The following is a 24,597-nucleotide window of genomic DNA, read 5'->3' as shown; positions in this document are numbered from 1 at the left end:
ATGTGCCATAAATGTAAAATACACACTAGATTTCAAAAACTTAGTGCCAATAAAGCTCATTAATAACTTCTATACTGATAAAATAATTTTCACATTGATTACATGCTGAAATGATAGTCTGCATATACTAAGTTAAATCAAATACATTATAAAATTAATTTCACTTTTTAAAACAAGTTTTTAATATAGCTACTAGGAAATCTAAAATTTCATATTATGACTCCCATTTGTGCTTTGCATCGTATTTCTTTTGCAGCACTGCTCTAGACACTCCATATAGTCCTCTAATCTTGACTGGCCCAGTGTCCTCATTACAACACATGCCATAGAAGGTCTTCTTAGAACATCCCTACTCTATCTGTTCAATCATCTCCTCAAAGCTATGTCAACTAGTTCATCCAATACAAAAATCCAAAATAGGGTGGCGCCTGTGGCTCAAAGGAGTAGGGTGCTGGCCCCATATACCGGAGGTTTTAGGTTCAAACCCAGCCTCGGCCAAAAAAAAGAAAAAAAAAATCCAAAATAATGTTTCATCACAAAGTATTTATAGGTAAAATTTTTATTTTTATATATAAAACCAAACACATAAAATATGCTGGATGTTAGGAGATATATTAAGTAAAAATATCATATAATTTTCAGAAAGGATGCATTTAAATGCATCTACCATAAACCTTGCTCAGAAATACTCTGGGAATATAAAGTGCTACACAATGTAAACTATCGCCCTTTTAAATCAACTAACTACACAACACACTAAACATCGACAAATCCACTGTCCACTGAAACACAGTAAGAAGCTTTCTACATCAAAGCATGCTTCACCTTTAACTGGGCTTTACATAATATGTTTAATGTGGAAAAGGAAGATGCAAAACTGGTAGGTGGGACACATTTAAGAGGTAAGGTGACAATCACTAAGATTTTACTGTGGTAGAATAAATATATATCAAATTGTGGGCCCCAACTTTTCAATGCTAATTCAGAGGAGAAAATGGGAAGTATGTGGTCAGGTTTGCCGCTATACCGGGTAAAATTTACATCAGAGAACTAGGCAATCTTCACAAATAGAGTCCCTAATACAGTAAGCACGCAATTGTTTTTCTTCTACTCACGCCAAAGACCAAAGAACAAACAAAACTGAGTCGTAAATGGAAGAAAGAAATAAGAGAATAAGCAGAAAAATTAACAAGATGCCAATTTGAAGAGGAGCAAGAAGATGACAATTTATGCAGCTCTCCAGGTGACCACAAAAGTAGGAGGCAAGTTTGTTTAAAGAAATCTTAACAGATGGCTAAGGAGGGGTCTTAGTCTGTGGCATATTTATATAATGAGTTTTTCAATATATATCTGCTCAATTCATTGAAACTGAAAAGGCAACCCAAGAGCAGCTACCCTACACTTTTGCTTGCTAGGCGAATTACTGAAAAGGCAATATAAAAGCAGCTACTGCTATACTGTTGTTAGCCACAGCAAACACCTTGGCTTTTTATTTTGCTTTTGTTCACAAAATACTGATATAACAGATGTAAAAATGTATTTATAATCACATACATCATATATGCAGAGGCACATAGGCTAGTCTGTAAATTTTCTTATTTGCATAAAAACCCTGACCTGACTAAAAAGCAGACCAAATTAAATTACTTCTTCATGTCCCTTCAAGTCCTTAGAATTTAAGTATCAAAATATAAAGCAAATGATTAGCAGGAGGCAAGTGCAGAATAAAACTTATTTAATAAGTAATTTAATTAGTATTAATATATTAACTTTTTGGCATTTACTGAACATTACCAAAAGGAAGGGGAAAAATTCTTCCTAACAAATGTTTAACATTAAAAAAAGAAGAAGAACTCAACAAACATTAGAACCAGAGGACTTTCCACACAGTAAGGGAGGTACCTTTCTTCACATGAGCTCTGGGCACAGGAAAGGGGACTGAGCTTCAAACAATAACCATATCTAAACGTCCAGAGTATGCTAAATATTATAGAAACACATAGTCGAGTCTGTTTCTGCCCTTGGGGAATCTGCAACCCATTTTGAATATCAACATATAAAAAAATTTAGAAATTACTGATACAATTTGTGTGCTTACAGGTAAACAAAGTATATGAGGAATGTGAAGAAAGGATAAACAGGATTAATTGGAAAAGGCTTCATAGAAGAAGCAGTATATGAAAAAGATTCTAGCTATATTTGGAAAGTATAAAAAGAAGTATATAAAGAAGGAAGAGGGTACTCAGAGAAAAGAATGGCACATATGCAGAAAGCAGTCTGTACTGAGAAGTAATGAAAAAGGAAACTCATTAAAAGTGAAGAAGGAAAAAATGGGGTCATCGTCACGATCCAGTCAGTGGATTAAACAGGAGAATGAAATGAGATACATCAGTGTAAACAGTTCTTCCAACTAAAAGACTCACGATAATTATCTGTGGTATTAAGAGTCACTGCATAGTGACTTTATACATGACCAGGCCTGAAGGTATAAGGGTTACAACATAGATCTCCAACTTTTAATGTCCATGGGCAGCCCACAGGCCAAAGAAAAGTACAAAATGTGACATCTACTCTCAAGATTCAAACATAAAAAAAAAAAAAAAAAAAAAAATCAGAAGTACCATGTTAAATTAAGCATTCTGGCAAGGTATGCTTTACCCAAAGACTAATTCAAAAAATGGTAGATGTAGACTTATTTGAGACTGAAAGTTAACAAGATAACCAAGTAGAAAATTAAAAGGGAGAAGTAAGCCAATACTTAATGTGATGTTACGCTACATGACAGTACCACAACAATCACTGGGCACTTCTGAATATTGAAGGTCTTCTACTTCAGACTTTTTTGCTTTACAGAGAATACACTCATACAACCCTCTGACACCAACACACACACACCACCACCCCTACACATTCCTCTTATACAACCTTGACATTTCCCACGTACTTCTCATCTCCTCTCATAGCCCCCCCATACCTCATGTATCATCTCTCATATTCCCCCAAACATCATACCAATTCTTTACATTCAATGCCCTAGAAATAACCTGGCAATAATTTATCCTCTTAACCTTATCTCCCAGGCCAATTCTAACCCCCACACTGCAAATATGCCATTCTCATTGTTCTAACCTATCTTACTTCATGCCCCTACCCTCACCTCCCTGCCCCCAACCTCTTACTCTCCACCACAACCACTTCCCCAGCTATCTAAAATTTTAACTCATCATTCGTGGTTCACTGCAGAAGTCCCATTTCCTTCATGAAGCTTTCCAGGCTACTTTGCTTCTTGATTTTTCTTTGTCCTGGATTTCTTAGTTACTCAGCTGGTATTCAGCTGGTTTCTCATGCAATTTAGCATTTAAATATAAACTATATTGTAACATTTACTGTTGATTTATATATAGAACTCTCTCTTCAACTAGTGCATAAGCATAGGCCACAGCTTTCTGTTTCCTCTACAGCACTATAATAAAAGGCACATCCCTTTTAACTGGCTGTTACCCTATAAACTATTACCCTCTTTAACCTAATCTTGTCTAATAGTTCCCCAAACATTCAATCCCTAGATTTCTTTCCACAGCTTCACAACATCACACTTCTACACACAACTAGAGGGTCTTGTAATCATAAATTAGATACTGGCTTAAGGGAATAAGCAAAAGGCAACCTCCCTTATGAATGATGCAAAATCAATTTCAACATTTTTACAAATAACCTGGAAGAGCATATGCAAAGAAAAAAATATATAAACCATTTACAGCTTTTAATAAGCCATTCTGAGTAGCAAGTTACCAAGCTAAAAGGGAACAAATTTAGAAAGTTATCTAAGCTATAAGGCAGACAATAGCATTAACCTTACAGAAAAATCAGAACCAAACCTACTTAACAAAGTCCTTTATATTAGACAATTAGAAAATCATTAATCTTTGAGGGAATTAGGTCACTAATTCAAGTTAAGATTGGGCTGAAGAAAGAACGGTACAGATGTGGAGCCATTTTAAGAAACAGACATAAACTGGGCTCACACCTGTAATCTAGCACTCTGGGAGGCCAAGACAGGTGGATTGCTTAAGCTCAGGAGTTCAAAACTAGGCTGAGCAAGAGCAAGACTCCATCTCCACTAAAAATAGAAAAATAAGGTGAGAGTTGTGGAGGGTGTGTAGTTCCAGCTACTAGGTGACTGAGGCAAAAGTATCACTTCAGCCCAACAGTTTGAGGTTGCTGTGAGCTATGATGATACCATAGCATTCTACCCGGGACAACAGAGAGAGATTCTGTCTCAAAAAAAAAAGAAAGACAGAAAAAAGAGAAAGAAAGACACTGGGAAACTGGACAGTAAGAAGATAAAAGGAGAGTCACATGAATTTATTCAGCAGATATTTATTGAGACCTAGACAGGACTGCAGTGATAAAAGTTGAGGGGCCACAATCCCTCTATCCTCATAGGGCTTTACTAATTTTAGCAACAATCAATTCAGGAAGAAACGAGGCGTGGGGGGGGGGTATGCCCAACCGGTAGCCCATAGGTTACATGGAGATTATGTTAGGACTTTTTGCTTATCTGTCTGTGATGGCAAGATATTATGAAAATTATGCACAGACCTTTTTTTCTTTTTTTTTCTCATCAGCTTTCATTAGTGTTTGTGTATTGAATGTGTAGCACATGACAACTTTTTTTCTTCCAATGTGTGGCAGAGAAGAAAAACTGTTGGACACTCTGAATGCACTGAATGCATCCCTAGCAAAGTTCTAGAAGATAACCAAAGCCTCCTAAAAAAAAAAACATAAATGTCCCTTGGCACCAGACATCAATTTTAGTAATCAATGTGTCATATGTTTCCATATAGAAGGTGTATTATGTTTAGACTGTAAGGTTTATCATCATTCCAAAGTGACTAGTTTCTGAGACAACTAAAGAGACACACACAGTAGGTACCACTTAATTGTTGGTTGATTTTAGCAACATTTAAATGGATTGTTTAATCATCATGGAAATTATAACTAATACGATGATATTAGTTTTTCTATAAGTTCAGTCACGTAAATTCAAATCATGGATTTATTACCTGTCTCTACCACTCATTTGCTACCTTCTACAGCAGGCGTCCTCAAACTTTTTAAACAGGGGGCCAATTCACTGTCCCTCAGACCGCTGGAGGGCCAGACTATAGTTTAAAAAAAAAAAAAAAAAACTGAACAAATTCCTATGCACACTGCACATATCTTATTTTGAAGTAAAAAAAACAAAACAGGAACAAATACAATCACACCGCCTCATGTGGCCCAGTTTGAGGACCCCTGTTCTACAGTCTAAAAAACACAGAAATAAGGGATTTTCCTTTCTTCTTATTCTCTTCATATTCTAAGCTAACCAATATCTTAAAAGTTATAGTAACAGAAAATTGAGGTCGCTGGATTTAGAAAATCAAACTATGTATCTTTTTATCAATCTGTCTTAATATGAATGTGCCAAAGGAACCACAAATTCTAAAGCCAGAACCCAATCATATTTATCTAACATGTTCTTCCTCAACCATCCAGAATGTACAACAGGCACCAAGTAAACAATTAATGACCACTGCCATTTAATTATTTTCTAAATATGGTTCAAAAAGAATTTGTTTCCTCTACATGAGCAAATTTTAAATTAATTCAATTTCTCTGAATCAAGGTATCATCATCATTTTAAGAAAATACATTTACTCTGAACATTTGATTGCCTACTTACTCAAGTGGTGATCAGAGAAAATGAACTGATCTAGTTCTGATTCTGGCTCATTATATAACCAAAAGAAACAACTTCTGCTTCTCAGCCCTTAAACAGCCGTGGACAAACAATTACAACTAACCCTAGGAACAAAGTACATTTGAACCATATCATCTACTAATGTGGATTTTCTTCCACCTGAGACAGCAAAACCAACTCTTCCTCTTCTTCCTCCTCCTCAGGCTACTCAAAGTGAAAACACTGAGAACTAAGACCTTTCTGATGATCCACCTCCACTTAATGAATAGTAAATATATTTTTTCTTCCTCATGATTTTCTTAATATTTTCTTCTCTCTAGCTTCCTTGCAAGAATATACTGTGTAATACACATAACATACAAAATATGTGTTATTAGACTGTATGTTACTGGTAAGACTTCTAATCAACAGAAATAGTAGTAGTTAAGTTTTAGGAGAGTTAAAAGTTATTCTTGGATTTTTTTACTGTGGGGGTGGGGGTTGGCACCCCTCATCCTCCACACTATTCGAAGGTCAACTGTGCTTTCATTTCAGAGGTAGAGAAAGTTCTACTTTATCAGTCACAGGGAACATCAACATCTCAATTTGATAACTCAGCATTCTATTTTAACCACAGCATAGGTTTCAAGGGGTGCTAGCAACTGCAGCTGGTGTTAGAGGGGTTTAGGAGTGGAGAACTGTGGAAGAACAGCTTCAAAGAAAGTCACAGTGCCCTAGAATTAGTAACTCAAATTTTAATATGTTTTAGAATATTTGATTCAATAGGAAGATTTAGCCCTGCAGACCCCACCTCTGCTGCTTACTTAGTTACAAAGCCTTAGGCAAGTAGTTACCGAGTCTCAGTTTCCTCTTCTATAAAATAATATTTATCGTGTAGGGCAAGCTTTTCACATTTGCACTAAAACTTATAAGCACTTAGTCCAGAGCATGCTATGAGTGTAGTGGTTGTTAACAATGGCAGTTTTAAAAAATGGTATTCATTAGTAATATTATTGTTATAGATAACAGGCTGTGACAAAACTAGCCAGTTCCAATTTTGACCAAGAAATGCATTAATGTAAAATTTTACATTATTGCACATGTGGAATGAGACACATCTAACAATGGCCCATTAGGAAAACAATTTTAAACATTCTTAATCAAAAGCAACAGTGATTGAGAAAAGCACTTTTGCAGCAATCAAGGGCAAGATTTACCTACAAATTTCCTTCAGGCAACAATTAACACATATAGATTTATGGCTGCCACCAAGCTAGCCAAGCAAGATCAAAACAACATCTGCCCTAGGATTACAGCTCACTTGGTGCTTCCTATTGCTGCACTGCTACTTCCGGCTCCCCTGGTTTCTTTAAGTGCAGTACAAAGATTATCTGAGAAACAACCAACTCTATAAATTAATGCAAACATTTCCCCCATTAGGGATAGGAGAAGGTGGAGGAGGACACTCTAAATGCCAGTAAGCATCATTTTTTACTTCTACAAAACAATACTGAACTGGAAATTCAGGGTTTTAATTCTAGCTCTACTTATTAGTGACCATAGGCAAATGATACCTGTATTATCTGTTTGAGTTAATACAAACAAAACACAGACCTATTCAAATAGGTGCAAACAGGATCAAACAGAAACAGACATGAAATCACTTAGAAATCTACAAAGCATCAGTAAGTGGGCAATGCAAGTGGACATCAAGTTCGTATGCAATTTACTATGTTAAATTACTTTAAATCACACACAAACTTTATGCTCACCCTGTATTTCATCCAGAATGCTGATACTTAGATGCTGAGAAGATAAAGCAAGACACACTTCTGGAAATTTCAGTTATTCTCCTAACATACCCGCTCCTCTTTATCTCATTTGGGAAAGAAGGTTTTGAGGTGCTCTCATTTAAGAATGGAGGTTATCAAACGGAAGTGTTTTGGATTTCAGATTTTTTTTTTCACATTTGGATACCAGTTAAGTATCCCAAACCTTTGAACATCATGTTGTTGCTCAAAAAGTTCCAAATTTTGGAGCATTTCGAATTTGGGGCTTTGGGATGCTCAACCGGAATACTACTGAATGACACTTTATTCCACTCTCTTTTGTTTTTAGAAAAAGATTCCCCCCCAATTTTTATATGAAACAATTACTGCTAAATTACATAATCGGAAATGTTAGTATTCTTCCTTGAATACCAACTCATGTTCTAAAATTAAACCAGAGTCAAATAAATAATATAAATATTATAAATAAAATAAGTACTTTGCATACTAAACAAAGCATGGCCATCTGCAAAGGTACAGTTTCTCACTAAATATAATGGAATGTCTTCAGTATTGGATTCACTACATTATAACTTGTTCACATTCAATAAACAGTTCAAAGCCAGAAACAGTTTACTGAGTTATTTAGAATGCTACATATGAGAAATCATTTAAAGCACTTTACAAATATCAACTCACTTATACTTTATAACTACTATATAAAGCAGTGACCCTTATTATCTCCATTTTCCAGGTGAGGATCAGGCAATCTGGTTTCAAAGCTCTTAATCTATACTGAACACTAATTTAACACTGAATCAGAAAGAACTTAGGGTCAGCTGATAGATGAACACATTAACAAGCAATTATAATATAGGATGGTAAGCAATACTATGAGGAGTGATAAGGCTAAAAGATATTAAATCTAAGTCTTCAGTTGCTACAACATAGTTGAAACTCATTCCATATAAATCAGTAATTCCCACTGCAAAAGGAAGAATCCCAACTTAGCCTGGGAAAGATGAACACATTATTTTTAAGTGTTGGTCATCTTTCCATTCAATTAATCAGGTATCCGTTGACTTTGGTATGGTTTTGTTGTTTCTCTAAGGAATAACAATAGCCTTCCCATCCATCTTTTTTCCCCAAGAACAATTCCAAATCAAGTTAGAAATCAGAATCAGCATAAATTAGGATTTGTCATACTTGTTAACTCAAAAGAAACAGTCTTAAAGATATGTACCATGATTTTTAAATACTTAGAAGGGGTAACTGACTGGACTAACCACCGGTAAGATAAGTCTTCCCTTAATGTAACCTAAAAAAGAACTACTTTAATTAGCATATCAAAGCTACAAGTCAATTAATAGCAAGCCCTGTCTTACCAACACCCATATATAAATTGCCACCTGGGAACTGCCAATCCATCTTCACGGCCAGGTGGCCCTGCTTCTTGGGTTTCCCTCCTCATTCCCCTTCCAGGTAAGACATATTATATTACTCTTCCTCACCAAACCTCATCCTCAGTCCCTTGCTATTATTTCTAGCATGAGTTAAAAGCCCAACTGGTGGTGATATACGAAGAAGCCTAAACAGAAGAAAATGGTGGAGGGTGGGAGGTGGAGGGGATTCATCCCCTCTTACACATTGTTGTGATTCTTCATACAGAGTTCATTAGCATTTTCTTCACAACTTTCCAGTGGCCCTATCCTACCACTGAAGCCAATAAATCATCTCTAGAAATCTGGTGAGCTGCCACCAATTGAGATAATTTTTTTCCTTTGAAATACAAAGGATGTCATACATGGCTTTTTTCCCTACAGGGAAAATAACATAGTGTAATGGAAGGAGCACGTATTGTAAAGTAAGGTGAGCTTCTGTTTGAATCTCAGTTGCGAAGCTTATTAACTGTGTGACCCTGTTTTCTCATCTGCAAACCAGTTAACTACTTCATAGGGTAGCTCAGTACCAGAAACACACTGTGGCAAGCAATCAAAAGGCTTCCTTCATTTTTTTTATTTGTCTCATATACAACAAGGAAAAAAAATTCTAAGAATAAGTTATCCCAAACACTTATGACACAGCCTTTGAAACTTTTCAAACCACATTAAGAAATACATTTTTCATTGTGACCCAGTACATATACACATATAATCACACAAATAAAAGTTTCACAAAACTATCCTTTACTATGTGTGATTCTTTCTAATACTTTCCATTTTCTTTCTTTCTTATTAGGGGTGACCCTCAACATTGATTTCATGACCCTCAATGGGCTGTGACCTGCAATTTGAAAAGAAACTATTTTGTCTTCCTCCCTCTCTCTCCACCTTTCTCCTCCTTGCCCTCCTCCCTAATCACATACACAAAGCTCAAAGCTCTTTTTAGTCTTGTCACTATTTGACCATACAGGAGCCCACAAAAGTAGGGTACTTCTTAGGATGCAAAGCCCAGCAAGTAGAAGAGAACTGTCAGGAAAGAAAGAATTATTCAATAGGGCTAAAGCAAGGGAGAGAATGTGTTTCTTCTGGTCAAAGAAGAAATACTAAATCCATTTTCTGTCAGAGACAGTGTTATTCCAGGGGGTAAAGCTCTATTACTGGAACACAACATTGGAGGTAAAACAGGCTTGCTGATGGGTCTAGGAACTTAATTAAGACATCTGACAGTGATTCTATAAGAAAAGGCTTCTGAGTTTCCAAAGTTTTCCAAATGCATTTCTAAGTTGGGGGAGAAGTGCCACCTATAGAATGTCCAAAGGATTAGCAAACTATATAGCCTGCAGGTCAAATCTAGTCCAGGACCTGTTTTTAAGCCCCTGCCTGAATGACAGTTTTTACATGTTCAAATGGCTGGGGAAAAAAAGAATAATAATATTTTGTGACACATGAAAATTATAAGAAATTCAAATTTCAGTGTCTATAAATAAAATTTTATTGGAACACAGTCACACTGATTTATTTACATATTGTTTATGACTCCTTTTGTGTTACAGCTGAATAACTGCAAAAGGGATTGCCTAAAATATTATCTGGTCCTTTAGAAAAAAAAAAAGTTTGTGGACTGTCTTAAAGTGCTTGAAAAAACATTCAACATTCATTCACAAATATTTGTTAAACACCTATTAAATGTCCGGCAATGGGAAAGCTATAGTGAATAAGATATGGTCCTTCTCATAAATATTAGTGGCAGGCAAGTGAAGTTCAGAGGACTTTTGCTAAAACAAGCAATTGGTCACTACCAAAGGACCAATATTGCAAAAGAAGAGGTTGAAAGGGGCCTTGTCATGTAGTGCCTTTAAGATCTCTGTAAAAGATAAATGTTCCTCCAATATCTTTTTGTCTTTTTTGTGTCAAAGTCTCACTTTGTCACCCTAAGTAGAGTGCTGTGGTGGGGTGTCATAACTCACAGCAACCTCAGACTCTTGGGCTCAAGCAATTCTCTCACCTCGGGTACTCGCCACAACGCCTGGCTATTTTTTAGAGACTTTTTTAGAGATGAGGTCTTGTCTTGCTCAGACTGGTCTCGAACTCATGAGCTCAAGCAATCCACCTGCCCCAACCTCCCAGAGTGCTAGGATTACAAGGCAGGAGCCACCACTAGAATCTTCTATTTAGATAGGTAATTAACCCCTTTATTCACACACAGTCTAAAGATAAATGTTTACCCATTAAGAATCACAAATTCTGAGTAAGAAGTGTTGTTATCATTCATTTGAACCTTTCCTATTGTTCTCTACTCCTTGAAAAACATTATTGCAATTACAAATATTTGGTATAACATTTCAAAGTACATATGTATACATGAGTATGCTTGAGTTTCTGTGTGTAGCCTTTGATCCTTGTGGAAATCTTACGAGGTAGGCATTATAAATTCCACCTTAAGGATGAAGAAACAAAGGTTATGGAATTTTCCCAAGTTCACATCGTATATTACACCAGGGTGGAAAAAGGCACAACACCAAAGTACTCTTTGCAAAATACTTACTCTTTCTACTATGCTGGCCTAAGAATTGCATAATTAATTACTTTCTCCAAATATGAAGATAAAGAAAGTTCTCAGAACTACTTTAGAAAACCATTCTTGCCAACTAACAGCTACATTTGTATCAACAACATTAGCTTTTATTTCTTTTATCTAACCCTTTCTCACAAATTGCAAGTTGAAGCAATAGAAAAATTTACAATCTATAACAGAGTAGGTTCATCTATTTTTCTGCTCTCTGGCTTAGTAAGCTGATTTCCTTCCCCATTACAGAGACAAGGCTAGATATTAACTATAAAAACACTGCTTACCTCAGGGCTGTTAAGTATACATTGCTAGATTAAATAGAAACTACAATTCCTAACGTGGGAATATTCTTGACTACAGTAGTGAAAAAGGTAAGATCTGTGGGGAAAAGATCAAAACTATCCTTCACTGAATCAAAGGGAAAAAAGCTATAACTATCCTCCTTCTCTGACCCTAACCTTTTCCTCCACCTTTCAGAAGTAAAGATCAGCTTGAGCAGCTTATTTTTCTCTTAAGAATCATTCTGACAGAGAGAGTTACAGAAGAAACTCTTCTGTAGTTGAAACCTCCCAATTTCATTGATTGTATTATCCCTAGCCCTCTCAATTAATAAGCAATCTCTACTTACACTTTAACAAATACTATCATTAGCAATTAATTTCTTAATTCAACATCCAAACCAGACTTATGTATCTCTAAAGAACTAAGGAAGAAAATAAGAATACCAGGTAAGGTGTGTGTTATATAACATTTACATAGAATAAAAAGATAGTCGATCATTTTTCTGGCCCCTTGGAAAGATGCTTTATTCTACTATTGAATGCCTGTTATATTAAGTTGTTTTATTACCATGCCCATCTTGTTTAAGTTATCTGTACCTACCCTTACTCATTATTTATCATCATTCTCTCATTTCTCCCCATATCATTTTAAAGCATACTTATACAAGTTCATTTCAAGTCTTAAGTTAAATAAAAATAATCAGCAAATTCTATTCACTAATCCTGAAGTATGAAACTCCACTACAAAGCACAGCAACCAGCTCTTTTTCTAGAACTATTTTACTAAAGGTAATAATAAATAAAATGGCCTATAATATTTACAAGGTGAAACTGTACTTCTTCACAGATGGTGGCTTACCAAAGACATAGTTTTACCTGCTTCCAAAATGAAAGAAACCAAATGAACCAAATGAAATGAGGCAGCCTCTATACAATTTCTAAATTCAGTAAAGTTTAACATCTCTTCTAAGTTTACCTATGTGTAATAATCAGTTTTTCTGAGTCAATGATGATGCTACAGAACTCCTGCCATAATAAAGAGCTAATTTCTCTGTGATAAGACCACCTTCCCGCACCAACAGTTGAGGCTTGAAATCCTTCCAGATAAAATTATTCAAACTGACTACCTACAGTTAGAGGCTACAGTCTTGAGTAAAACTAACAGTCCAAGTTATTACCTATTTATCACTTCAACCTTTATTGCTAAGACCTTGATAACCTGAAAAGATATCAAATTCCTAAGAATTAAGATACAAAATATGCTGAGTGTCTGATTCTAAATCTTAAACCATACTAACAACACAGATATTGTACTGTAGTCTGAAACAATAAAATGGTAATCTTATGAAAAAACAGGTATTTGAAAAAGAGTAAAGGCAAAGTTTTAAAGAAAAATAGGAAATGTTTACATAACTAAGACTATAAATTAGCAGATGCACAAAATGTAAAGATAGGAATTTGTCACAAAATTGAATAACCTCTACTCTATTTCTTTTTGGGGTTTGTTGTTTTTGTTTTTTAGATGTCATATTCACAGTTCTCAAGTGCGCAAAAAGACTATCTGGTTTAAAAAATGATTGTTAGAAAAAAATGGGGTATCTAAAAAAAACACAAGAAGAAAACTGGTAAGTATAGGCAAGCTCTAGACTACAATCAGTGGATGTTCAAGCTAGAGAGAACTTGGAAAGTCTCTCTACCCATACTGATGCAACAGGCTCCTAACTGGTCTCATCTCTTCACTCCCATAAACTTCCAATGTATTTTTCAGATAGCTGCCAAAATGATCTTAATACATAACCCAGATCAAGCTCCTCCTTCACTGTCCTGTACATTTTATTCTCTTTCCACTGTTAAAGACCGGCAAGATCTTGTCCCTATCTCTCCAGTCCCACCCTGCTTTCCTGAGCTCCTGCTCTGTGCCAAAAATTGTACTATGCCTTAGGTGTGCTGTGATTAAAGAGACACTTCCCCTCATAGAACTTATACTTTAGTGGAAAGGACAAATAATAAACCAGTGAATAAATAAATAATTAGGAGATTGTGATAACTGATGTCAGCCAAACAGATCCTCTCTGCTCTATTTCTATCAGAGCACATTATACATATCCTCTAATTATAGCAGAACCTCTGTAAGTTGAACACCCAAGGGACTGTAACAAACTGATCAACACAAGGAACTAGGTCTACTGTACTGATACATACATGGAGTGCTTGTCTGGTCTATGAAAATTAGGTCAACTTACAGAAGTGGTCAACTATGAAGGTTCTATTGTTCATTTGACTCCTTACTTTATGACTATATGCTCCAGAAAGCATAATCACATCTGTCTTATATGCTGCTACATCCCAACTATTTAGCATAGTGCCTACCATATAGTTCAATATTGATTTGTTAAATGAATAAAAACCTATTTCATCCTCTTTAATTTAGGGATGAGTAAAGTGAAGTCATAACAGTTGTCAAGGTCCAAAGAAGAAGAAAGTAGAAATCTGAATGACAGACTCTTAAGCTTTAGTCCAACATATTATACCACATTTTCAAAATATTGATATTGAAGCTTGAACAATTGTGTTTCCAAAGCTTAAAGAAGCTGGTACAGAAAAATAGACTCGAGACTTTTCAAAAGTTTACTTCTACATTAAAAAAAAAAAAAAAAAAAAAATATATATATATATATATACACACACACATATACATATAGTTTGTTTTATTTTATTTTCAAGACAGAGTCTCACTTTGTCTCCCTTGGTAGAGTGCCATGGCATCACAGTTCACAGCACCCTTAAACTCTTGGGCTCAAGTGATCCTTTCCCCTCTGTAGCTGGGACTGCAGGAGACCACCACAACGCCCGGCACTATGGGTCGCACTCTCGCTCAGGCTGGTCTCGAGCTCCTGAGTTCAGGCAATCCACCCACCTTGGCCTCCAGAGTACTAGGATTGCAGGTGTGAGCCACCATGCCCAGTCTACATAAAATATTTTAAAATACTTAAAGTTTAACTGAAGTTGTCCAAGAAAAATATTTTAAATTCTAACAAATTGAGATGAAGATGTATTCCAATGTTTCTTTTTAATGCATGCAAGAACAGTAAGCCTTAAAGAACTCTTTGTGAAGAATCATTGTATTTGAGTGTTCTAAATATTTCCTGGCACCTATCTGGCACTCTAAAATGATATTCTCTTTGGCTGGATCATTTAGTCAAAATATTATTTCACATTAACTGGTAAGTAATTTATTTATCTGCAAATTTAAAAATAACCCAAGAACTAAATGTCTATTTTTTAATGTTTTATTAACTGCATCCTTTTAAATGAGATTTAAAAATAGATTAAAAACTAACATATGCATCTAAGATCTACTCTGGATCAGCTACTGTGTTACATGGCATATCATTTCATTTAACAACATCTTGGTTTATAAATTTAAAAAATTAATTTCAGAGTTTGAGAAACTTGCAAAGATCTCATAGCTTGCCCACGGTCCTTCTTGAAATAATGCCCTGGAACAAGCTTGGTTTATTACATATAGCCATAAAAATGTGAAGAACAACAAATTTTTCCTAATAACAGTCTCATTTCTATAAAATACAAATTTTAAAGTTAATCATAAATAGGATAAATCCTCCCTCCAAGCTTTATAAACAGAGAGGTTTATTTTTATTGTATTATATAAAGACTTCATTAGTTTTTAAAATCTTGTAAAAGGCAACTCCTCCCTACAAGTGCAGCCAGTCCTTCTGTCTTCTTGCTTTACATTTATTTCCTTCAGCAACATTAGAGAACAAAGTGATTCCCAGTGTGACTACAGACAACCAAAGGAAAAACTACTTCTATCTAGTCCAAAAGAACAGTTATTAAAAGTTTTAGGCTGCAAGCATGAATAGCATATACCAAATTCAAAAAAGTATCCAAATTTACTTCTTTAGAGTAGTACAACTTACTGTAAAGAACATTTCTCACACAGATTCCAAAGAATATAATCTGGATGACCAGTGTGAATAATTACATGCTGCACTGTAATTACTGAAATCTGACCATTATTTAAATAGTAACAACATATTGAGCCACTAATGCTAGTATTCTTTAACTAGACATCACAATGGAGACACATCGATCATAAATGGTGGAAATACATCTTCTCGTGTTTTTAATTTACTGTTTTATTTTTCTATATCTGTGTCTATATTTTCATTCATGCTTATCATCTAAATCCATACTATCTGCTTATCATCTAAATCCATACTACCTGTAAACTTCTTTAGTTATGAAACTGCTTTCTATTTTCTTCTGGTTCATTATGTCTTCACCAATTTTATTTTAGTACTGCTACCAATCTACCTTAATCTTCAAGTTGTTTTTCCATTCTTTTTCTATATGAGGTGTTTTGGGGACATTAGGGATATGTATAGTTCACTCCCACCTGTCCTCAGTTTTAATTACTTTTCATCTGGACTTAACCATCTCAACTGAGACTGTCCTACTTCTTCAATTATGAACATCTCTTCTTCAAATTTAATCAAAATTTTTCCAAACCAACGTGCCTTCCATTCATGGTCAAGTGTCAAGTTTATTCTCAGATGCTCCTTGTGTTCCTGATGGTATTTTGTGCAAAATATTTTTTAACCTCCTAAAATTTTTTCCCTAGTATTAGGATCTCTCCTCCAGCAAGTCATTCCTAAATTAAAAATTCTGAACTCCCCAAAATTATAATCTAATTTTGTTGCATGTCTTCATATATGCTTAAACTATCCAAATAGTCCAAAGCTTAGCCAGAGTAGATCCATGTTCTCCCTTGGGGTAAGTTTTCCCTATATTCTGTACCTAGAAATACATTCTGTACTGTACATTAACTAATGACCATACCTTTCGGTGCACTTTTAGTTTCACTCTCTACTCAAGACAGTATTTGGTAGAGATAATAGGGGATTGTTGAACTAGATCTATGAAATAAGTAAGTGTCCTGAACACAGTAAGAGTAAATAGTTGGTAAAACTTATTTCTGATAAGAAATAGAAACTTATTTCTATTTTACACACTACTACTACTACTACTACTATTACTACTACTTGAGAACTAAGTCATGACATAATGTGTAATTCATATAGTGGGTTATAAATCAAAAAAAGTATAAAAGCCATGAAATTGGAGATACTGAAGATCCCTTCTAAATCTGCCTAATTCAAATTATATTTTTGATTTAAAGAAAATTAAATATGAACAGAGCTTATAGATATCAAAACTGCCAGCAAAATCATTTGTTCTTTCACATTATAAAATGTCACTATTGAACTCTAACCCCAAAAGCATAGAGTCATAAAGTTTTTAGAGTGGGGAAAAAAGGAATCCAAGTTCATCACTTTAACATATAAAAGGAAAACTCTGGCCCAGGGTAGTGAAATAAATTCATTTCATTCGTTCAATATACATTTGATGAACACCAATTGTGTGCCAGGTTCTAGGAAGGTATCTGTAGATAAAGAGATGTCTCCAAAAAACAGAAACAGGACAGTAAACATGTATGCAGTCAAAAGTCAAAATAGGTAAGTAAACCAAACTCTGCAATAATTACTGAAATAAAGGTCATTTACAAAGTGTTAGAGAAACAGAAAGTCACTACTCATACTAGGTTGAGTAGCACAGAAAATGTTTCTAAGAGGAAATACTTCTCAGTCTTAAAACTGACAAGGAAATAACCAGGTAAAGGAGGATGTACAAAGGCACCACACTGATATACTAGACAGGATGACACATTCAGAAAACTGCAAGTCAAGTTTGTGTGACTGGAATATAATAATTACACTCAGGAGGAGCTGCAGCAGAATATACACCATTTATGTGCCATTTAACTTTCATTCTCTGAGGTAGACATTATTAATATCCCCATTTGGTAGATAAGAAAATTGAGGCACACAATAATGACATGACTTGACCAAAGTTAAGTTGTAAAACCTGAATTTAAACCAAGGAAGTCTAATTGCCTGGGCTATACTCTTCACTATACCCAAGGGTTAGAGAAAACAGGCAGGAACCAAATGATTAATGACCTTGTATGCAATACTAAGTGTTTAGATTCTATGCTAAAAAGCAACTCATCGTCAGTGAAAGGTTTTAAGCAAGAGTGATATATTCAGATCTATTTTTAATGAGGTCACTCTGGCAGATATATAAATGGACTGAAAAGAACAAGAAGCAGTGACAGAGTACTAGCTAGTTTTAGCTAGAAAGGCACTACCATAATCAGTTAAGAGAAAATGACAGATGCACCAGATAGTGCCAGCACTGGCACGTCTACTAATTGCCATCACCACATTCTTGGTCACCATCCATATGGACCTCCAAATTTTTTCCTCTTAGGCCCACCATTCTAACAGTGCAAGAAATCTAACCTCAGAGACAAAATAGTTCCTTTAAGCCCCTTTATTAACAATAAAGGTGCACTGGGTATATGAAAGTGAGTAATAGAATGTAGGTGGAGAATGACTGAAGGTCAATTGCTACCTATAGTAGTTTTCTTGCCTTCTTGACTTTCCTTCTCCTTCCTCTATACACTATGCCTGGAACTTTCATGTTCAATAGTCAATTTGAAATCAGTGTTCTGTCTGGACACGACTGTTATAACCTAACAGAGTTAAATCTACCACAGAAGAAGTCTAATGTGGTTCTATCAGTGGCAATATATATGCTCTCAGGTGTTGTCAAATTTTGAACGAATGAATGAATAATAATAAAAGAGAGACGTTTTGTAAACAGTCAACAATTAAGGAAAATCTGAATATTAAAAAATAGAATAAGAGCAATCTAAAGCTCAACTATTTGATTCCAAGAAAGTAACACTACTCCCAAGTGTGTATGCAGTAGTCCAGAAACAAAGAATAATAGAGAAGACTATCTGGTCAATTCTCAAGCATTCTAAACTCAATCCATTTTCACTTAAACCATGGGTGAGCCCTCTTGAGCCACCCTTGATGTTAAGCAACAACTGAGGTTCCCCCAAGCACGGAGTCGGCCTTATAGAGAAGTATAAAAAGGACAGAAGAAGAAAAGGGTGTAGATAAATAAGGGAGGAAAATGGAAAGGGAACTATAATGAAAGGAAATGGAAGAAATGATAATTTACAGAACACAGAACAAAAAGTGAAGGCATACCAGTGACCTTAGTATCCAACAGTGCTCACTAACCTTAACTATGATCCAAGAGACACATGCCAAGTGCAATATAAGAGAGCAGGAAAAGACAAATTTAAATCACTGATTTATGCAACATCAAAGTTGAGCAAATAACAGTATTTACAAATGAAAAAAATGCAACAAAATAAAGACTTAGAATCTAAATTTGGAGATTATTAAAATGTCATCTCCTTTATTTATGCTTCATTTCTCACAAAGAGTGAGCCTGATGAATCCAAAAGGTGAAAACGTCAGTAGTACCAGGGAGGAGACTACGGGGAGGTGTGTTACAAAAACAGCATGAAATTTATCTACAGTTTTTGTGGGAGTAACAGTCAGAATTTTTCTCCTCAATGGCATAGTGCTACTTAATTTATTAAGAGTTTCACTGTAATTCTTATCTTGGTTGGCTGGGTTAACTTCCTTAAAACTAGAGTTCAAAACAAAGTAAGTGCTTATTAATTACAGAGAAGATTTAACCTTAAAATTAAGGCAAGGGTCTGCAATAGATCATAAAATATTACTTACTGTATCCTAAATGAGTCTAATGGTAACCAAAACACAGGTAATGATTCTTAAGAAAATTATGTAATTAAGAAGTCACTTTCAAAGTTTCTTGAAATTAAAATTAGCTAGACAGAAGAAATATACTAAAAAAAAAAAAAAAACCTTAAATTTCTACCTTGAATCCATTCAGGGAACATATAATAGCAAACATACTTCTTTCACATGATACATAAAAAATTTTCAGCTAACATGTTAAACATACACACTGCCACCAACGAGCACAGTGATTTCACTAAAGATTAGAGGTAATATCCTTAAAGATGATAATTATGGCAAAGAAAACTGCATCTAAAGCAAATACCTATAATTAAACTCAATAGAATGACCAATCATTCATCAAGCTGAAGAACATGCAGTCTTCATGACCACTCTATCAAAACAGGTGATTAGAGTTTATTCATAACAGTCAGCAAAACATTTTTGAATGTGTGCATACCTATAGTCAGTTTCTCTAACTTAATCATGTTCTACTTTTAAAAGATAATGAAAAATGAAAATTTTCAATACAAAGTTGCCTGGAGATCATCAATATCGTGTACTCATAAAATTTAGATTACTGACTTTGGGGGAGGAGCAGCAGAGCTCTTTCACCAACATACTAACACCTTTAAAAATTAAACGTTTAGAACAGTTTCTCAACCTCAACATTATTGACATTTTGAGGTAGATAATTCTTGATTGCAGAAAGCTGCCCTGCCCTTTGAAGGATGATCAATAGCATCCCTGTCCTCTACCCACTAGATGCCAGTAGCACACATGCCCCTCCCCACTGTCTCAAAAATGTCTCAAACTGTCCCTTGGGTGGGAGTTGGGAGAGGCAAAATCATCCCAGCTTAAGAACTATTAGCTTAGAAGACAAAAAAAATCAAAACGAATGGGGTTGGAAGAGGTGGTTTTAGTTTCCCTGGTGTCTTCACGTTATATTTGAATTTGATCACAGATAACATTTAAGACATTCTGCCTTTGTGAAAGCAAAGTATTTAGTATCTTTTCACTAGTTAGCCAAAATTCAGAAGAGTCCCAGAAGATTTTCTGAACTGCCAACTCCCCCAACAACCACACATTCTCTCTTATACACTACTGCCTACCTGAACTCAAGAAAATGCAACATAATTACCTTATTTCCATTTATTTCATCACATATATTGACCATACTGCTACAGCTCTCACAGAATCCAAAGGAATTCTCAATTTACTTCAATGCAATTCAACTACCACAATAGCTGCATCTTTCTAGGTAGAATAAACCTAAGTACTAAGACAACTATTAAACTCATCCTTCTCACTTTAACAAATTGTGAGAAAAGATACAAATTAACCACTCTGCTTTAAAAAGAAAAAACTAGGATCTGTGTTTTCTGAGGAGGGTTAAGAGTAATGAAAATCAGAGGGAATCTGAAGGCATTCCAGGATTAAGGGCAAAACTCAAAATGTTTCCCTTGGAATGAGAGACAGGAGGAAATTATACACTTGGTCATATCCTACGGGAACAATCTGCATAATCACTCTCCAGAATACATACCATAGGGTGGAAACTGAAAAATCAAAGTCCCCAAAATACTAAAGCAAACAGTAAACATCCATCCTAAACACCTGGAATAAAACTGGTCTTTACTATTGTTTCCCATCTGTTTTAAATTAAAAAGAAAAAAATCATACATCTAGAAACAAAACTGACAACTTGAGAAATTTTTAAATTCTCATAAATAACCACCTTCACGTTTCCAGCATGCTTGATTACATGTAACACAGAAAAATCAATCAGTTGGAGAAACACAATTATCCCTTTTAGAGTATATTTGATTCATAACAAAAGCCCTTTAAAAAATTAGACATTTCAAGTACTAAAAATCTTCACCTATAAACACGGATTAAGGACTTAAAGATTTTTTCAATTATTTTCAATAGTTTTGACATATTTTAGCTCAACTAGGAATGGTCCTTTTAAAAAGCCTATGCAACAGTACTTAATACTAGTTTAATACAAACGGAATACTTATATGCTCTAGACTAGAACAACAAAATCACTTTGTTTCAAAAGGTTATCTATTAACCTCCTGGCCCAGTGAAAATAACCCTGGCTCAATGAAAATAATCTCAGAAGAAACTAATGCTTAGTTCTTTTTACTACCAAAGCAAGCAGAGGAAGCTTTAAGTCAAGATCTGTAGCAACAGTCTGCATTTCCAGAAGTAATACCTTGAGACCACTCAATAATAACCTCCTTCACCAATTACTGTGACTTATGTGAGTTTGGGAAAGAATAATGTCCACAATTCCTTGGTCAGTGGCCACGATCCTCCTCCTCCTCCTCAAGGGCAGGAGATCAGAACAAGGGATTTAAACAAGAGGAGTTCACCAGCCAGAACATACAGGAACAGAGAGAGAGAGAGTACTACTGGAAAGATATAAACTACACGGTTAAGTCATGTCACAAAGGCAAGAGGTTTAATGTGATCAAGGCCTTCATTCATTTCAGACACACCATTGTTTAGCTTCCTCCCCAAACCCTGCACAAAAAGAACTGTCAGCCTGCCTTAAGCATGTTCCTTCTTCCATTTAAACAGACATGATTCTTTTGGTTAATCTCTGGCAATGATCGCCATTTCACAACACATTCAGCCCACCCGGAACTGATCAATACCACTACAGACATAAGACTAGACTTTATCCATTTATTAACCACAAGGAAATGTACCATTCAGCAAAATTCTATACGTTACAAAAGATTCTATTAAAAGGGGGGTGGGGAAGATGGACACAAACACACACACACACACAGAGGTACACAAAGAAGACTACCACCCTCTAATTTCCTTGTAGCAAATGAGATAAAGACGTAGCCATGAAACCTGTCAAGTCGTTTCCCCCCCCATAATTCTATGTCACAACCTTGTAATTGAATATTAAATTTTATGATAAATAGATCCATTGTGACTTCTAAATTGTTTCATCGATGGAACTTACTCTACTGTTAGGTACATTTGCACATCTCTGAGCTAGGTGCTGTATTTATTTATAAAATTTCAAATACAAAAAGACTAGACAGTTTTTCCAACCACTGGTTGCAACCATAGAACGTCCTCACAAAATCAAAATTTCAAATACAAAATTGTCAGATTATTCCCCCAACCTCGGGCTGAAACCTATTTTATGAGTATACCATATTTAACAATAAGAACAATTTCACATGGTCAGTTCTAAACCGAAAGCGATGTTTCAGTACAAAGCGTTTAAAGTAAGTATTCCGCAGGTAATCCAAATCTATGCCCGAAGCACAAATGGTGGTTGAAAGCCAGCACATTACCAACACATAAGCGGCATACCTCTTCTGCATTGGGTTATAGTTAATACATCAGCAATAACAACTACAACTATTTTTAACACTACTGGACACTGAAATTGAACAAAACCTGAAGGGAGACCTAGTTAAAATTGATGATGATAGGAGGCACGGTTTTTCACGGTCAAAATTAAGCAGCAATTGACTTGATCTTATGCTGTGATATCCACCAGTGAAGCACTAATTAAAAGACTACAAAAAGCAACCCTTGTTTTGGAGGAGCCCACACTAAATGGCATTTCGAAAAAATCCTTTCGGGTCTCAACCTTTGCATAAATTGTCACTTGTGGTATTTGCGGCTTAAGTGCAACCGAACCAGCGCTGTCATCTAGTGTTATGGCCACAAACCATGACTTTCTCACTTCCACAACACAGCACTCACTCTCATCAGCTCGCCAACCCAACTCGAAAGGGGAAACATTCGTGGAGGTTTCCAGATCACAACCAAACCTGGGGGTGGCAGCCGAGGGGCTCAGGGTGTGGGGCAACCTCCCCAGGCTCCACTGGAGCTCACCAACCCCACAACAACCGCGGCCCCCAGCAGCGGCAGCCGCGGCCGCAGCAGCAGCCCCGCCGCGCCGCGCTCCCTGCACCTACCTGAAGAACAAGAGATAAGAAAGACTGCAAACGCCAACTTTGCAGCAGCTCCCATTTTCCCGAGGCGCCAGGGAATCCGAGGGAAGTTCTCGCTAGATATCCAGTTCCCTAGGTCTTCCTCGGAGACAAACCTCCTGGTGTAAAATCAACCGTCATAAAACATATTCGGAAGACCCGACCAAAAAACAACAACAACAAAAACAAAAAAAAAAAAAAAGAAAGAAAAACGTTCACGGGGCTAAAAAAGAAAAAGGAAAAAAGAGCACAACAATAAAAAATAAAATGCACCACGGGGAAAAAACCGCCACACACACGCACAACACACAAAACCAAACAACGAAAAACCAACAACAACAAAAGCGGGTTTAAATCACTGTCAAAATCACTGTCAGCTCTGCTCGCCTCTCCGGTCTCTCGGAACAAAACGCCAGGCTGAAGCGACAAGGAGGCGGCGGCGGCAGTGGCGGCGTCCGCTGCCGCCCGGACAGTCCCGAGAACCGAGCTGGGTCCGACGTCCGGACCGACCTTCAACCAGGACACCCAAAGTCCGCGGACCACTGGCGGCCGAGCTGGCGGAGGCGGTGGCCGAGGCGGCGGCAGCGCAGGGAAAGGAAGGCGGACGGCGGGCGGCGGCGGTGCAGGCGGCGGCCAAGTTCTGGTCCAGGATCTGGCTCCGGCTCCGGGCTCCGGGTTCGGCCGCGTTTTCGGTCTCCTGGCCTCCACCGGGCCCCGCCCCCCAGACTTCCGGTTCCGGCCCGAGCTGGAAGCCCGGCGCAGCGGAGGAACGCTTGGCGGCGGCGGCGGCGGCGGCGGAGGCCGGGCGCTGCGCGCGTGCCGGGCCGGGAGCGCGAGGAGATTGCCGGGGAAGCAAGGCGGGCGCGGGGGAGGGGGAGAGTGAGGGTGAGGGCGGGGCCAACTGGAGGACGAGAAGGCGGGGCGGACAGAGGCTCGATACCGCGAGGCCTGGGCGTCTGGCCTGCTTGGGCAAGAGATTCCCGCGACAAAAGGGCGCCGGCGCCTCAAAGTCCCTGAGCTGTGGCTGGGTGCGCCTAGTTCCAAATCGTACCTCCCTGGCAGCTCTGGAGCGTCAGCCTGAATAGTCAGAGCAAGCCCAAAAGGAACAGGACCCCGAGGTGGGGC

General features: G+C 36.8%; 1 protein-coding gene across 1 annotated transcript in view; it reads right to left on the bottom strand.

Moving 5' to 3' along the window:
- Window positions 1–24,170, bottom strand: part of ACVR2A (activin A receptor type 2A) — an 80,864-nt gene extending 56,694 nt beyond the window's left edge. The window contains exon 1 of the mRNA XM_053597688.1: window positions 23,458–24,170. Coding sequence (XP_053453663.1) covers window positions 23,458–23,512 — 55 coding nt within the window. The 5' untranslated portion in view covers window positions 23,513–24,170. The remainder of the gene's footprint in view (window positions 1–23,457) is intronic.
- Window positions 24,171–24,597: the final 427 nt, after the last annotated feature.

Source organism: Nycticebus coucang, chromosome 7, assembly GCF_027406575.1.
Source record: "Nycticebus coucang isolate mNycCou1 chromosome 7, mNycCou1.pri, whole genome shotgun sequence".
NCBI lineage: Eukaryota > Metazoa > Chordata > Mammalia > Primates > Lorisidae > Nycticebus > Nycticebus coucang.
Note: the sequence above shows the minus strand (reverse complement) of the source record. Positions and strands in the feature narration are given on the sequence as shown.